This window comes from Chelmon rostratus, chromosome 2, assembly GCF_017976325.1.
Source record: "Chelmon rostratus isolate fCheRos1 chromosome 2, fCheRos1.pri, whole genome shotgun sequence".
Classification (NCBI taxonomy): domain Eukaryota; kingdom Metazoa; phylum Chordata; class Actinopteri; order Chaetodontiformes; family Chaetodontidae; genus Chelmon; species Chelmon rostratus.
Genome location: NC_055659.1, coordinates 16,533,309 through 16,549,864, shown reverse-complemented (window position 1 = coordinate 16,549,864; position 16,556 = coordinate 16,533,309). Strand labels below are relative to the sequence as shown.

The window sequence follows — 16,556 nt, the reverse complement described above, 5'->3', positions numbered from 1 at the left end:
CAGCAAAACATACCAATAGATGTAGCAATGTGCAGACAGAAAATTGACTTTTATTTTGAAAGAACCATTATTTTTATCCTTTCCCTTCTCGTGGTGCTTTTTCAAGACAATTTATGTGGATCAACACACTTAATCAAACGTCTATGTGCACTTGTAGCATTGAAAATTGTCATGACATTGTGATTGTAGTCTAATAGCATTATCATGTACCTGTAGCTACATCATTGAATTATGTCTCTCAAAAGGGGCTCGTACCCACTGTGTGCTAATGTTGTATATATGTTGTTTTTTCCTCTGATAATTATTTATAACCCAAAGACTGAGTTACATGCTGAGAATTAATAACCTACAGTCATAACATATTATCATTAGTATGTGGAGGCCACTGACTTTCTGTGTTAAGCCACAAACTTATATTTTAATATATGCAATCCTGTATAAGGACTTACTGTATTTAATTATTGTCTATCATTGTATTGTTCCTGTATTTCATAAAGTACAAAAACATGGCAACAAAGAGTGAATATTGTCCACTGTGTTCCTCTCAGGTGAATTTATTGAATGTATTGAACAAAGCTGCAGTTGCAAAACTTTTATAAAGTTAAAAGAACAGTTCAACATTTTGGGAAACACACTAAGATGAGAGGAGCGAGACCACTGTAATGCCTCTGTGTTAAATATGAAGCTACAGCCAGCTGCTAGTTAGCTTAGCTTAGCATTAAAACTGAAACAGTTGCAATCAGCGAGCCTGGCTCTGCCAGAGGGCAACAAAATCTGCATACCAGCACCTCTAAAGCTCACTGATTAATATATTATATCCCCTTGGTTTGGTCTGTAAAGAGCATGACACGTTTGTGACAACAGGACTCCAGGAAGTCACTGCACTCTGTCATGAAATAGTCACATAACCTGTGAAACCACAATATTTCTGCTCAGTATTTGTTTGAATTACACGAACATGTTAATTAATGAGCTGTAGAGTTGCTGGTAGGCAGACTTTGTGTTCTTAGCGCAGAGCCCGGCTTGCTGTTTCCTCCTGTTTCCAGGTTTTATGCTACGCTAAGCTAACCAGCTGCAGCACGTTTATATTTACCATGCAGATATGAGAGTGGTGTCAATCTCCTCATCTAATTATCAAAAAGAACATGAATTTCCCAAAATGCGTCAAAATCTTGATCGTCTGATCAGGCCTCAGCCGGCCGAGTTAGCGTGGAGCTCCGCTGACATCAGCTTTTGTGTTACACTAATGACTTGTGCACTTGAGGGTGAAATGGGAGACCACACAGATCACTGGAGCAGAGACTGTTCACCCAGGGAGTCAGTTTTATTGTGCCTGTCCCTCACACTTGCTTTCTTCTAAGGCTTTTCACCCTTATTTGGGCTGTTGGCCGCAGGATGTCCCTGAGCAGGCTGTGCACTCTGGTCTGTACTCACTCCCCTCTGCCTGTTTATGTACAGTGCGATATCGCCTCAGACAATTTAGGTCTCTGATTTTAGTTAGAAAATGTTAACTTGATGTTGTGTAATTGTGGCAGTAAACATGATCACTGTGCAGAACACGCTGCATCACACTTCTTCATGTGACAGTGCAGCAAAAGTGTGCAGAATCATTTCTGAAGGGGGTTAATTTCTGGAAAGAATTCGCTCCATCTTTCTAGCAGATGCTGCAGTGTGGAACCTCACCTGTTGCCCTGCAACTCCTCCGCAGGATGAATGATTGAAGAGGTCTGCAGGGATGTCCGTGCTCCCTGTTTCAGTAGCTGCTGTCTCATGTTACCAGGTTTACCCACACTACATGCAACACCAGTCAGGTGTGTGTAACTGGGTTTAACCATCTGGGGAAATGCACTGCAACAATGCAGTATTGAATTCAGAGTTGCAAAGTATTTCATTGTAAAAATACTAAACGCAAATGTGTTCATAAGAGGCATGAGGGGGTTAACGATCGCTCATCTGTGTCTCGATGCACGTGCTAAAATGGAAAAGAGCTGAATGACGCATCCCTGTTGGATATTAAGTCACAGATTATAATTAGAACAAATGCAGCAGCCTAAAGGAAACCTCAGATCACTGAACATCACAGACACAGATGGCATGAATGTAAGCCGGCGCCTGTTGACAATGAATGACTGGCAGTTGCTTCTGTGTTATAGAGACTGAATTCTAAGTAAGATGACTCATCCTCTCCTCAGGCCCCTCCCAGGAGAATCAAATGAATGGTGAAGTGACTGAACGTGCAGCTCAGTGAGTCCTCTGCCACCTAGTGGCCACCAAAGCACAGATCCATGACACAGTCAAATATTTGGGTTGAATTTTGAAGCATTTAAATTTACAGCAAAGATTTGCTGACCTTAAAGTCTAAAACACACATTTTGTAAATCAAATTAAAGCGAGTTTCTCTCTAAATACCTCAGGCTGTCTTGTGGTGACACAGACAAGAGCCGCTGATAGAGATAACCCTACCCACCTCTTCACATGTATTCACACAACCTGAGCAAAGCCCGCCACGTGGTTGCTGATGTTGACGGCAGTGTCGAACTGCAGCATGAACACCTCACCCGGATCCCAGGGGCCAGGTGTAAACCCTGTTCTGCACCCAGAGGCAGACTGAGGAGCGAGGACAGGCAACATGTCTGAAGGCAGCAGATCAGCCTAATAAAATAAAAAATAGATAAAAATAAATACTGCAATATGTAAATAAATCTGCCCAGGCTACTCTTTGAACTGAGTCTCCTCTCAGACGTGCTGTCTGAGTAGGTTACTTATTGATAGAAATGGTGCCGCTATCTAATATGGTACACACTAACAGTTTATATATTGCAGTTAAGGCATTTAATAATGCTTAATAAATCATATACAAATCATGTTAAGTCATACTTAATGATAATATTATGTACGTACACCCACCTCTGTAAATAAAGTAACCTGCAGCATATTAATGCCAGTATTCTTTGCATGCATGTACAACAACCCTGTAAATACACTCAGTGGCCAGTTTATTCAGCTAAAATCAATGCGGTCTAATTTAACAGCCCTGCAGTAAACCCTGCCCTCACAAAGGTTATAGTGTTGAGTTTGGACAAAATAATGGAAACACCTGTCAGTGTAACACAATACAAAACTGGACATTATAATCCTCATGAGGGTAGGGTTTACTGCAGGGATGCTGCCTTAGGTTGCATTAGATTAGATTTTATACAGGCATTACTTACCTGTGTGTAATATCTATACCATACTGCATGTGTAAGTTTGCATATATTTGTTCAGCTTGACATTTCTCTTTAGCTTTTTGCATCTAAATCATCCTGTAAAATTGTTCTCTGCACTGTGCTGAAGCATGTTGAGATCCAGTGATTTTCTTGTACGCATCAAGACACACACTTGAATATACAATTCTGGTTATCATTTATCAAGCCATGAATCATTCAAACAATTTCTAAAAGGTTGTCGGGTTGTGGAAAATCCCTTTTGCCTGCTGTTTATCCTCTTTCAGTGGATCATGCTTTTTCCTTTAGCAAACTCTTAAATTGCACAACATCCAGCCCACAGTCCTTTTATCATTCATGCCAATAACAAGGGGTTATGGATTTATCACGTTATAATGAGGCATAGGGTCTGGGGTTGCAAACAACTTGGCAATATATATATATATTTTTAGAAGATAATCAGTTGAATTATCCATCATAGGGGTGGACCTGATGAATTAAAGAGCTGTAAAGATAAAGAAAGTTATAGTGAAGGAGAATATACATTATCGAAAATACTTATATTTATTATGTTTTATATTTATAATTAATATTTCCATATTAATGAATTATGGATGCTCTCTAAAGCAGAAAGTGTTCCTAACAATGGCCTAAATGATTCATGGCTTAACAAATGATATATTAACATTTAAAAAAGCCATTCGATACAACTGTTAATTTTCTAAGTGTGTCTTTGTGAAATAATGGATCATTTCACCTTGTTGGGCCTCCAATAATTCTGAAATAATGTGAGAAGTTTAGAGCAACTCATAACAACCCACAGACACGTGAAACATGACAAGAAGCTCCAACATTTTTGTGAGGGACCACAAGCCAAAACAGTTGGGAACCACAGGTGTTTAATCTTTAACTGTATATTGTATTATGTGACTTTTAATGTGTTTTTTATGTAAAATTATAATTATTTAAAAAATAATTGTAATTATAATATTAAAGCAATATTTCCCTCTGAACTGTAATGGAGTACAAGTATATCATAAAATAAGTTAAGTACCAGTACATTAAAGCTGTAATTAAGTACATTACTTGAGTAAAAGTGCTTAGTTACTTTCCACCACTGGTCAGCAGCTGCTCATAAATGTAATATTAATGTTTCCTCCTCAACTTTATGGCCTCATGTCCGGCGCTCTCTGCTTCAGATCCACTGTTGTGTGAGAGGTGAGACAGGGCAGAGTACACAGTGGTTTCAGTGGTGATGGGCACCACGCTCACGTTTCTGCAGGGCTGTTTGGAAAGCTCCTCGAACAGGCCTCGCTCCTCCAGCGGCTGCCTGGCTGACTTCCCTCTCATCAGGGGAATCCTGAACAGACAAACTGGCCCCGTTAACACCACATAAACCCTGCAGCACGTCCTTTATTCCAGCTGATCTGGAAGCCCAATCACAAGCATTTTGCAGAACATTTCCTTAAAAGGAGTTTCAGCCTGTGAGTGACTTAGAAAAAATAAACGATGGTGTTCAGAGCTAGAGAAGGTCAGGAACTCTCAGAGGGCTGTTTGACGATGAATGGCTGCATTTATATAACACTTTTATCCAAAGCACTTTGGACAGAGGGAGCTGGGGATTGAACCGTCAACCTTATGATTAATGGACAACCCGCTCTACCTCCTGAACCTCGTCTTGCTTGATGTGTTGCTCTCTTTCGAAAGTCTAACATTCCTGCTGAAGGCCTTTGAGCTGTAATATTTATCACACACAGAACTGAACAAACAACACACTGACAGTTTGGTGCTCTTAAAGCCTGCTCAGTAGTTACCAAAGTAAATGTTACCAAAATCTTGAACAGACTGACTAATGCGTCCTGCATCCGGGCTAATTTACTCTATTGAATGTATTAATCAATTAAAGTCACTAATCCAGCATCTATGGACCAACTCTGAGAATCACATGATGAAATTAAAAAAAATCAGTTCAGTGCTTTGATGCAAAATCATTTATTATCACAACATGAGGTCTGTGCTGGAGTGGATGTTCTGCTGGTTTTCACACGTCCTTATCTGCGTGGAAGCTATTTTCTTCTCAACTAATTTGTCTATTATTGGGCCCTACAGTCCTTTCATCAAAGAGGAGGGGAAAAATCTAACAGCAGGATAACACAGATCAAGATGATGGGACAGCCTGAATCTGGTGTCAAGTAAGTTATTGGAGACAGATGGTTTGCAGTTTAATTTGACCTAATCATTATATTCAAATAATACATTTCACCACTAGACTGTATTTAAGCCTTATACACTGACACTGTGTAAAACACCATCAGTGACCACATTCTGTATATTCAATAAAAGTTTCATTTTATCAGAAGTACATGTATGTTTGTTGTGTATCTCACCTGAGAAGACCCTGTGAGACAGGCCGAGCGGCCAGCAACACAAAGGCACACTTCATTATCTCCAAAGTGACCCAATAAAGACCTCACGCACACGAGCAGGTTTTTCATACACAGAGTTCAAACTAAACAAACTAATCGCAGTGTGGCGAATGAGTGAATTCAGACAAAGGAAACAATGGTAGCTCAGCATGTTTTTCTTATGCTCTTTAATCTAAATGTCCATCAAGTTAGTGTTAAGAACATAATGTAAGTGTACTCAGTTCTTTATTTAAAGACAGAAATCACACTCAGCTAAAATAAAGACTCAACTAAAATAAAATAAACATCAATGTTTTAACAGTATTTTTTTTTTTTATTTAAATTGCCAAATAACGTGTTTCATCATTAAATTCGGCTATTTCTGTTAGTAATTTCTCCAAATGAATTGAATAATAAAAAACATATGTCTTTATCTATTTTGTGTGTACATTTGTTGTACATATTGTAAGTTGTTAGATGAAAATGTCTGTTGTACACTAACAGGCGTGTTTTCAGTTTCAGTCTTTTCAGTTTTTGGTGGTGGGGAGATTTTTAATACAGGTCTCCCTGCATCAGGCTGTGAAGCTGCCATTCAGCAGACAATTAAATAAAACATGCTCTCCTTTTTTTATAACTGAAACAAATTGCCATAAGCATGTAGGTGTTATAGGTGGTGGTGAGGTTGGACCTTCCCCAGACTGGGCTGAGTTTCTGTTCACTTTTCTCATCTACGTTGTGTACATATATAAAAGAAATGTATTATTGCATGCAGCAACTATAAAAGGTCCCTCTGCACCAAAAAGTAATGCGTTCTCCTTGTTGCTGAATTTAATTGACTCAATTCACTTAAATGTTAGTTCTTTCTGCAGGGCAGGAGACAATGTGTGAGAGGAGAAACCTTGAATCTGAATAAATCTAAAATAAAGATGAAATGCCTGTTATTGACAGTGTGATATCAGTTTAATGTCAACCGTATATCATCTGAATAAGCTTATCACGTTAGCATTAGAAATACTGATTGAGTGCACTATTTCTCCCTCTATGTACGTCTTCTGTTCATGTTCTCTGGTAGTTTAATTTTGTTCCGTGCAGCTCTGCCCTCTGCAGGACTGAGTCTGAAAACCAGACCAGACAAATGCATCCTGTGGTTTAAAAATCTCTAAATACTCCAACAGGACGGATGTCATGAAAAAAGACACAACGTCAGAATATGTCTCAAGCATATCTGCCTTTATTCAAACACAAATCAAACACAATTAGAAACATAAGATACTAAAAGGTATAAACACGAGAAGTTAAATCACACTCACCAAGGCAGTTTCTCCTGTCTGCTGTATTCCTCAAATGTGCAGCGACTTTTCGTACCCTCCCTCGAGTCCAGTAAAGCTGTGTGGAGCTCATTCAGTCTCCCTGCAGCAGCTTAATGCGAGTCTTTTCAAAGAGGACCCAAGAGTTTGCTGCATTTCTCGCCTCCATGCTGACACGACAACCTGAAATACTCAACATTTTAATTATGACCAGTTCATGTTCAAAAAGCAATCAGGCACCATATAGTCCAGGAAATTCATAAAAGCTTTGCAAAAGTATAAAAGTGAAGAAAAAAACTAAAAACTAAATAAACACTGTATTCACTATGACTTAATGACTTGTTCGCCTACACCTGCTGTAGAATCAGGATACAAAAAGTGTGGCCAATTTTAAAACTCCTCACACTGATCATACACACACACTGAATACAAGAGATTGTTTATGTGGTCCAATCAGATCCTCTACCAAAGATGGGCAGTACTTCAATTAATGTATTTAGTTAATTTTGAGTATTTTATCATTTGGTAGACAGAAAAAATAAGACAATGTGTAACAACTTACTTTAAGAGCTTGTATCTTAAGTATTTCTAATACACAAATACATCATTTTATATGTAGTTTTATTCTCAAATAAAAGACACATTTTTGTCTGCCAGGTTTAAACTGCAGATAAAGCTATACAACAATTAGCCTAATCACACTCTTCTCCTATTTTGCACAGTATCACACTCTGTTTTAATTCCACTGTTCCGACTCTTTTGCACTGGTTGCCAGGTAAAGCTGGATATCTCAGCCCTTCACTCACTCCACTGTACTTATATTTACCACTACTGAAGAAGGCATCAGAATATCTGCCCATGTCGTCATTTGAAATAACTAGTGCGTCTGTGGCCGAACTGTTGAGTTCAGCCACCTGCGTTTCAATTGGCTGTTAATGCAGTCAGTCAGTCAGTGGTCAGTTTCACTGACAGAAACCAGCGGCCAACCCTGAGTTCACAGCCTCCCACCACTAAGATGTATTCTGATTGGCAAATCTATGATGTGGGAAATTAGCTCTACTGAGGCTACTCAATGCTTAAAACAGAGCATCAGTTTTGTACAGAATTTATTTTTGTGTCGTCAAATTACAAATAACTTGTTTTTTAATTAAATACATTTTGTCAAACCAGTATTTTCTTTCTTATTATGGTCCATTTGAAGTAACTTTTTGATGTGTTTATGTCCATCTCTGTCCTCTCGATCAAATAGCTTTTATAATACAAATTTAAACTTCTTCGCATGACCTCACTGTCCCTTATGGTTCAGCCAAAATATCGTAGATTAAATGACATTCACTGCTCTGATCTCCCAGTTAGCTCAGCTGCATTCAACTGTTAGTTCTTAGCTTCAGGTGAGGTTAATGCACATTCACTGTTCAGTGCTGTCTGAATGGGCTGAGACATTTCCTTTTAATGTTCTCACTGCAGAACATTTTCAAATGCTCAACACCTCCTGATATACCTCACGATCTCTGTCCGCATGCTATCATCTCCAATCAAACTCATTACACTCTGACACTATTTGTATTTACAGAACTCTAAACGTGACATTGTGGCACAAAGTTTACATCGGCGACATACCACTGTATGATGAATTACACCACTTTGATTATCCTGGAGGAAGTTGTTGTTGTTTAACACCCATCACGCACACAGATGGCTCAGGCTGTCCCCCTGTGTGCTCCTGCTGATGAGCGATTACAGGTCATCTAAACCTTTTCTGCCCAGACAGGTGCTCTGCAGTAGATGCCAGCTATTCCATTAACCATCTTCTCTCCGTTCCTGTTTACTAATGCTGTTTTCCCACATTTGGCATATGATTTCATGATTTTTGATACTGAACATTACATTATTTTGCAGCTTTTGCAGCTAACTTGTGAGTAACTCAAGCGGAGACTATTTGGCCTCTGGTTTCCTTCTGCTGCTACTTACTGATATTCAGGTATGACCAGTGTCTGATGGTAATGAGGTATATTTGCTTAAATACTAGCTGGTTGCTGGTTATTTTGCAGAGGGAAGATGATACAAAACATATGTCATAAAATACACTGTGCTGTCATTATATACCCAGCGTACAGTATGAAATAGTGAATGTGTAAATGCAACAGTGATAATAATCCAATTATTGTATATAAAACTCTCAAATAGGTCATTCTGCCCTCAACTTTTATACTTAATACTGAAATTTCGACTACATTTGGTGATATGACTTTCACACTTTTCCTGAAGCAAAAAACATTACGTTGTGGTACTGCTGCTGTTAAATAAGATCAGAGTTACTGAAAGATGCCATCTGACAGGACACATGACAAATTGCTTTTTTTAACATTAGATCTCAGACTGTCTCGACACAAACTTCAGGGACATTCAATTTTAGTCATTTTTGGACATATTTTCACATTCTAATCAGCTTAGTATGTTTGCAGTAGTCTTAAACATTTGAATACGTACCCAAATCAGTAGTTAAGGCCATCTTAATACGTCACCTGTGGAACAGGAGCAGGAGCAGGAGCAGCAAGGGTGACACTCAAACCTGCTACGCCTCAGGGCTCCAGGTAAGCTTGAATCCCAGCTGTGGCACCCACTGTGTGGACGCCCAGGGAAGCTGCTCAGGTCCCTTTAGTTTGGAGCAGCGATGAGCAAGAGCAGCATCTTCATGATACACATCCTGCAGGAGATTCTGACTCAATGATAGCAGGAAACTCTTCACTTTGCTTTCATAAGCAGATTGGCACAGAATCGTTTTTTAAAGTGTGCAAATCAGATCAACATATCTACTAAAGATTAGGATTCCCTGCAAAGGCAATGTTTTCTCTTCTGTTGCGTTTCCTTTCCATTTTATGGCAAACAAAGCGGATGCTGTCTCGACCTCCTCTCCGGCACGGGATGAGACACATTTGAAGTCTGGCCCTAGCACAGAGATCTTCCTTCAAAACTCCAATGCAAGAACAATAAGCAACTACACACATGAACACTTCTCTCCTTCTCGAGCCGCTGCAGCCGCTGAACCCACGCTGCTGGAGCCAGATGAAAGATGAAAAACGCTGCTGTGCCTCCGCTGAGAGGCCGTCAAGATGGAGACGACCCTGGTGATTCCGGCACAAACCAGACGGATGATGGTTCTCAGCCACACCTCTGGTCACACAGGCCAGAGGCGACTGAGGCGTAAGAGACACAGTGACTCTAGCTTCGCCTTCGCAGACGGACTGAAAAAGTATTCTAGTATGGCCAAATTTCAATTTGAATGAAGGTCACAAAGAGGTCATTCAACAACTGATGATCAACAGAATGAAAACACAGAACTGAGAGGCTGACCTCCCTCGATTCTCACACTTCCTCTCCTTTCTGCCGGGAAAGCTCCTGCTGTCAAAGTGATAAAGCCTTTAGAGTTTGATAGACAATTCCAAGAACAGAAAAGGTCACAAAAGTTGTCTTCCGAGGCACGTGTGTTTCCCACGAAAGAGTAAATTTATTGAGACAAAATCAAGTGCATGTTGCACTTGGCGTTTTTTTTTTTCTGACAGGTATATTTCCTAGGCCCATGAGCACTGATGTTCTCCATTTCTCTCTCCAGATATCCTGAGTATACAAATCTTTTTTTCTCTCCATTTGAAACACAGAACTCAAATCAAACCATGAAAACCATAATTAACTGTCCTTTCAGAGGAAGGCGTGTAAGGCCACCGGAGGGCGGCCTTCTCTCCTACGATTCATTCCGAGGTTTTTTATCACAGTCCACTGATAGCATAGCAATATTTTCTACATACTGACTCCTGGTCAGTTATTAGAGATCTGCATGGCATACATATAGCACTTAATTTAGAGGTTACATCATCTTTTTTCAACAGTACATGCTTTGTTGGGGTAGTTATTGTACTTGGTGGATTCTAACATGGAAAAGTGAATAAATTAATCAACCAATCATTGTTCAACCAAATTGAATATGATACCAATAAAAGTACAACATAAAAGGGACGGACACAACAGCAACCCTTTACAATATAATGCCACTCAAAACAGACCTATTAGCTTTTTACAGCCGTTAACGTTCAGATTTGTTTAGGTTAAGAGGAGCTGATTCAACTCCACAGTAATAATATTTAGAGCTGAAATGATTAGTTGATTGACAAATAATTAATAAGCAGCAAATCTGATACTTGGATGACAAATTTGTCAATTTTTCAAGCAAAATTGCAACATTTCGTGGTTCTAGATTCTCAAATGTGTATATTTGCCTATTTTCTCATCTTAAATCACAGCACACTGAATGGTTTCTGTAAATATGGATTTTGGTCATTATTTTCTGTTGTTCTACAAATATTTAATTGATTAATCAAGAAAGCATAGCTTAATCAATAATACATATATCAGCACTAAATATTATAACATAATGCAGTTCAATACAACACCTTCAGGTCCGAAATAAACACAGATCTTCAAGTCTCCTAAATAACATAATTTCAACAAAAAATAAATATAGTTGTCTTCATAAATGCTGTGTTCTTTTCATTATTATTGTATTTAACTGCATTATAATGTGCAGGTGCTAGCTGCTTGTGTCCACCCCTCCATACATGTACTGGTGTTGAAACACAGACAGGAATTCATTTCACCTTGTAATGTCACATAACCTCCAGACGTGGCTCAGAAAGGAGCATTAATATTACTGTAATCCACTACACTATGACCCTTAAGGCTTGCATGTATGTATTTTAACATATCCAAAAGTAAATTAAGAAAGAAGAGTCCATTTTTCCACGACTTTTCTTTAGCTTTAAGCTGATCTAGCCCAAACTGGCAAAAATAGAAAAGCTGTCATCATGAAACTTTGAATTAGGAAGTATTCAAAATGTTTACTGGGTCAGCAGAAAGTAATACAGATGCACATCTGGAATATACCTATTAATGAGTAATGGGTAAAGCTTTAGAGCAAACATATTTCCATAATCAAGAGAAAATTTCTATGTACATGAGTTTGTTTTAATTCTGTCATAGGTTGGCTGTACAAATTACAGTACTAGAAACATGATGACACTGACCATTTCAATCTATGCTGAGTACAGATAAAATGAAGGCTAAATACTCTCTTTTGGATCTTAAATTCCTTTTCTGTTAAAGGCAGGCATTGCATGAAAGGACATGAAGGAAATGTGTTTCTTTTGAAATAAGATAAGGCAACATATAGTATTGATTCACAGAACTGTAGAACTTGCTTTGAATTACTTGCTCTGAAGCAGAGTACCCTTCAAGTAATGTACATGTATCTGATAACTGGCAGAAGTCACCTGTATCAATAATCAAATCCAACTCATCAAAATTAATTCAATTCAATGTGACTGTCATTTCTATGACCCTTCAGCAGGATGAGATAGAATCTAGCTGGTCCTCTGCTTTGTTAACCTCTCCCTGCTTTTATAAATCACAGTTTAACAGTTTATGAGATTGTGACATTTACAATTTGAACTTTTTTCACGATGCTCCTCTGATAATGACCATCAACATGTAGTCGTCCTCTGATTTGGCAAAGGCTTTGGCAGAGGCATCCAAGAACTGCTGCGAGAACTCGCATGGGGGGAAAGCGTGAAGGACTCCTCCGTGGTCCTTGTCACGGCTGCCTCCCACAGGAAGGCTGATGATGCCGGCCGCCTCCTTCTGCTTCAAGTAGGAGACCAGGTTCTTCAGTGGCCTCTCGGTGGAGTTGCTGGCATCCTGTGCACCTCCATCTTCAGATTTCCCCGGCACGGCCAGGAGGATGGAGTATCCGCTGGAGCCGGCGGCCTTGATGCGACGAGAAACCTCATCTAGCTTAGGCTGGTCCAGGCGCAGGCGTTGGCTGATCTTCAGCTGGGACACTTGACCTCCTGTGGTGCCCTCCACAAGCAGGCTGGTAGCCACCTCCATGTCTCCCTCCAGCAGGTGCAGTGATGTGGGAAAGCTGCTATTTTTCAGCAGGAGGACACCCTGCCAGGCCTGACTCAGCTTCTGGCCTCCAGCTGCCGGCTTAGCCTGCTGGCCAGATTTGGAGGAAGAGGAGGAAGGGTGTCCTGAGCGATCCTCCTTTCTCGCTGGGCTCTTAGATGAGTCACTGGCCTTGCGTTTGTGGTCCTTCTCAGAGCAGGAGCCTGGCTCAGCCGGGCTAAGGGTTTTTCTTCTCTTGCCCCCAAAGCCAGTATCCTGGCGCTCTCTGATGGGGGAGGTTCTGCCAGAGCGAGGCAGGCGTTCAGGATCACTGTAGCGTCCCCCATCTCGGCTGCTCCCTCCAGGGCTGCGCTCTAATGAGCTACCATGACGCCGCATGCTATAGTCACTGATGTCAGGTGAGTGATCCAGCCGGCAGCCATCATCCAAATGTCTCCTTTTGCGGCTTAGATCTCTACTTTGGAACTCACGCTCGACTGACCAGGTCTCACGGGAACGCCTCTCCAGACGATCTATGGGGTCGAAGCCTGCCCCTCGGATTCTGTCGTGGACACCCAGGCCAGACCATTCAGCGCTGGTGTATAAATCTCTGTCTCTGAAGCGAGCAGGAAGTGGAGGGGATCTTTCTCTCACTCTCACTGAGTCAGTAAGGCGGTGGGCAAAGGGTTCGGGAACTAAGTCATAGTGCGGCAGGGGAAGGGGGAGCTGCATGTACTGCTGCTGCTGGTAACGGTGCTCTGTGTCCGCAAAGTCCACCCTGAGTCTCCGGTCGGGGCCACCGAGAGGGAAGCCTCTCATGTGAGTACATGCAGCTTGAGCAGCATCTAAACTTTCATACTGGATGTAAGCCCACGCCTCACCTTTCCTGTAGTCTATAGTCCTGATGGTGCCAAAGCGGTCAAACTCCTTGGCCAGTGCAGCGAGTGGAACCCAGGGTCCAAGGCCACCCACCCACAGCCTGGTCGTGGGAGTAGGTTTACCATAGCCGATTTTAATCGGGTTGTGGCCCACCACTTTCCCCGACATGGCCAATTTGGCACGATGAGCCATGTCAAGGTTCTCAAACTTGATGAATCCATAGGTGCTGCTCTGGCCTCTCACTGCCCGCTTTATGTCCACCTCTGTTATCATCCCAAACCTGTCAAAGGCCCTCCTCAGGTCACTCTCTGTCACACTGACGTCCAGATTGCCCAGAAACAAAGTCCTGTTCGCCCTCTGGTCATCCTCAGGGTTCATCAGGTCCTCCTCACGGTAAACAGCACATTCAGGGATGAAGGGGGGTCTATTCCTGGCATCGTACATTGAAAACTCTCTGTCTCTTTCCAGATCTCTTACGTGAGGTGGGGGAGGGGGAGGGGGGAGACGGCCCAGCGCCAGCTGCTGTAACCGGTAGTCTCTGTATCCCAAACCAGTGGGAGAGAGAGGTCTCTGGGAGTGGAGATGCCTCTGGCCTGAAGGGAAACCGTCTTTTGAAACAGGGGAGCGGCTTCTCCGTCTGTTCATGTAAACCGTCTCGATTTTCAGAGGCCGGTCGTACAGCACCAACTTCCCGCGGGCGTGCTTGGCCGCCCGGGCGTCATCGGGCCTCCTAAAGTTCACAAACGCCACCCTCTCGTCGTTTTCTCGACAAATTTTGACACTCACGTCCCCAAACCTCTTAAACTCATGAAACAGTCCGTCCTCTATCTCCTCGTCGTTCAGCTGAGAGCCCAGTTCACTTATTTTGAGAGTCTTGTACTCACTTTCGGGGTTTGACGGAGGCCGAGTGTCGCTGCGTGAACCGGACCTGGATGTTTCCGCGGCGATGTCAGCGCCGCCGTACGGCTTGTTCACCGAAATAACTCCGTAGTCGTAGCCGCAACCAGCCCGACTGGATGAATTGTGTCCGTCTGAATCCCTCATGTCTCTTTTATCACTGTGCAAAGTTCTTCTTTGAGCAGAGCCGTTGCCGTTGTTGCTTCCAACCGTCGACAGGGTTCCCGTCTTCTTGCCGCTCGGGTGGCTTCCTCCTCGGTCTCTGCTATCATCTGGTGCCCGGGAGCGTTTCTTCACCGGCGATCGTTCTTTCCCCTTCATTTCCACCAGCCGATACGTGCAGTTTACAGACACTAATCTGTGTGAATATGCCTCCTCCCTGCTACTGAAATATACCTAAACTAACTCAACTTTGTCGCGGTTTCCACTACACTCTAAGCGAGCAACAGAACCGCCATGTTGGACTACTTGGACTATAGCACAGGAAGTCCCACCCATACGTCTGTAGAAGAAGATGATTGGCTTTGCGGGTTGTCACTCGTGTGAACAGGAAGGCCGCTCGCCTATAATAAACAAGGGTGCGGCTCTGCTGTGGGGTCAAAGAGCGGTCCTGAAGGCAGAAGTTGATATGAAAATGACGGAAAGATTGTGATTGTGACGAAGGGCCGATTTAGATTAAACTAATCTTCGTTTTGAATTAGTTAATATTAATTCAAATACAGTGAATTGATTGTCATATATAAGTATAGAATAACAGAGTTTGTGTAACTAATTGTTCTGGTAAAGTATTTGTACAGGAAGGCTGCATGGTGTCCTTGAAGTAAGGACACTGATAGTGCATTGAGTTATACATTGCAGGAAAACAGCTCCAAATTTAAGTTAGAGGAGGGACATAATTCTCCTCCTTCTTAAGATTAATAAATTCTTTAAAAATCCTCTTGAATTAGCTGGAAAAAACATAGTCACAAAGCTGAAGCCAAGCTCATGAAAAGTTGACTTTTAAGAGATATGTAGTGATGCTACAAACACCTGATGATCTTATAGAAAATTATGCATTGGAGTAGATTAAGCTACCAGTAGCATTATATACAGCGGTTAAAATGAGCTCAGCCTTAAACAAATACAGCAGTAAAATTATTCCAAAATCATCGTGAAACACTGACAGGGACCATTTACTGCGCAATCAGTTATTTCCCTTTCCACTTTTCTCCTTCTCCCAACTAAAGAACTTGTTAATGTGATACATTTTCTATACTTGTGTTATGGGGTGGCAAAGATGCAAAGGACATCAATTAGTAGGGCAGGTGGTTATACTTAATGCTACTGTTTGTATATTTGTGGTCTCTTACCTGTCCCCCTCATCATTTTTGGCAGAGCAAAATTATTTTGCAATGACAATACAAGTTCAACTGCGTTTAAAAAGTGATCAGGCTGTGTGTGTGCGTGTGTGTTCCAGTTGTGTACTTGTTGGCCTGCTGGAGACTGAAGAAACCACTAGAGGGCAGAGAAGCTCCTCCTAACAACCACATAAGCTGCAGTTTGTCAAACAAGAAAAGTACAAACTGTCTAGACTGACAAAGACCTTTGTTTCTAGACTGTAAGGAGACAGCCTCCTCAGACTGCCAGGAGTGAAGTGAAACTGTTAACTTAGAAACCTCAGCCAGTGTGTCTCTATGTCCACTCTGTCTCCTTGGAAGATTTGTAGTGGGTATCGTCCTGTAACACCACTCAACATAAAACATGAAGAAACAACTATGGACAAAATCTCAATATGTAAATATATCTTATGTGATTCTGAGCTGTTCAAAACAAACCAAGTCAGTTTAACTTTATTTTTTTGTTTAAAAGTTATGAAAATTGTCCAAATTAAACACATTTTATTATCAGACATTAGAATGTTTTAAACTTCAATATATTTAACTGTG

The 16,556-nt window shown here is 41.4% G+C and overlaps 1 protein-coding gene across 1 annotated transcript; it reads right to left on the bottom strand.

Moving 5' to 3' along the window:
- Positions 1-10,318: 10,318 nt before the first annotated feature.
- LOC121617003 (RNA-binding protein 15-like) lies at positions 10,319-15,090 on the bottom strand. Its single transcript, XM_041951957.1, has one exon. It carries the CDS (start codon positions 14,950-14,952, stop codon positions 12,427-12,429), a length of 2,526 nt encoding a protein of 841 aa, XP_041807891.1. The 5' UTR covers positions 14,953-15,090; the 3' UTR covers positions 10,319-12,426.
- Between the last annotated feature and the right edge of the window lie 1,466 nt (positions 15,091-16,556).

Excerpts from the sequence above, each read along its gene's own strand:
- LOC121617003 (XM_041951957.1), bottom strand. The coding sequence starts at position 14,952 with ATGAAGGGGAAAGAACGATCGCCGGTGAAGAAACGCTCCCGGGCACCA.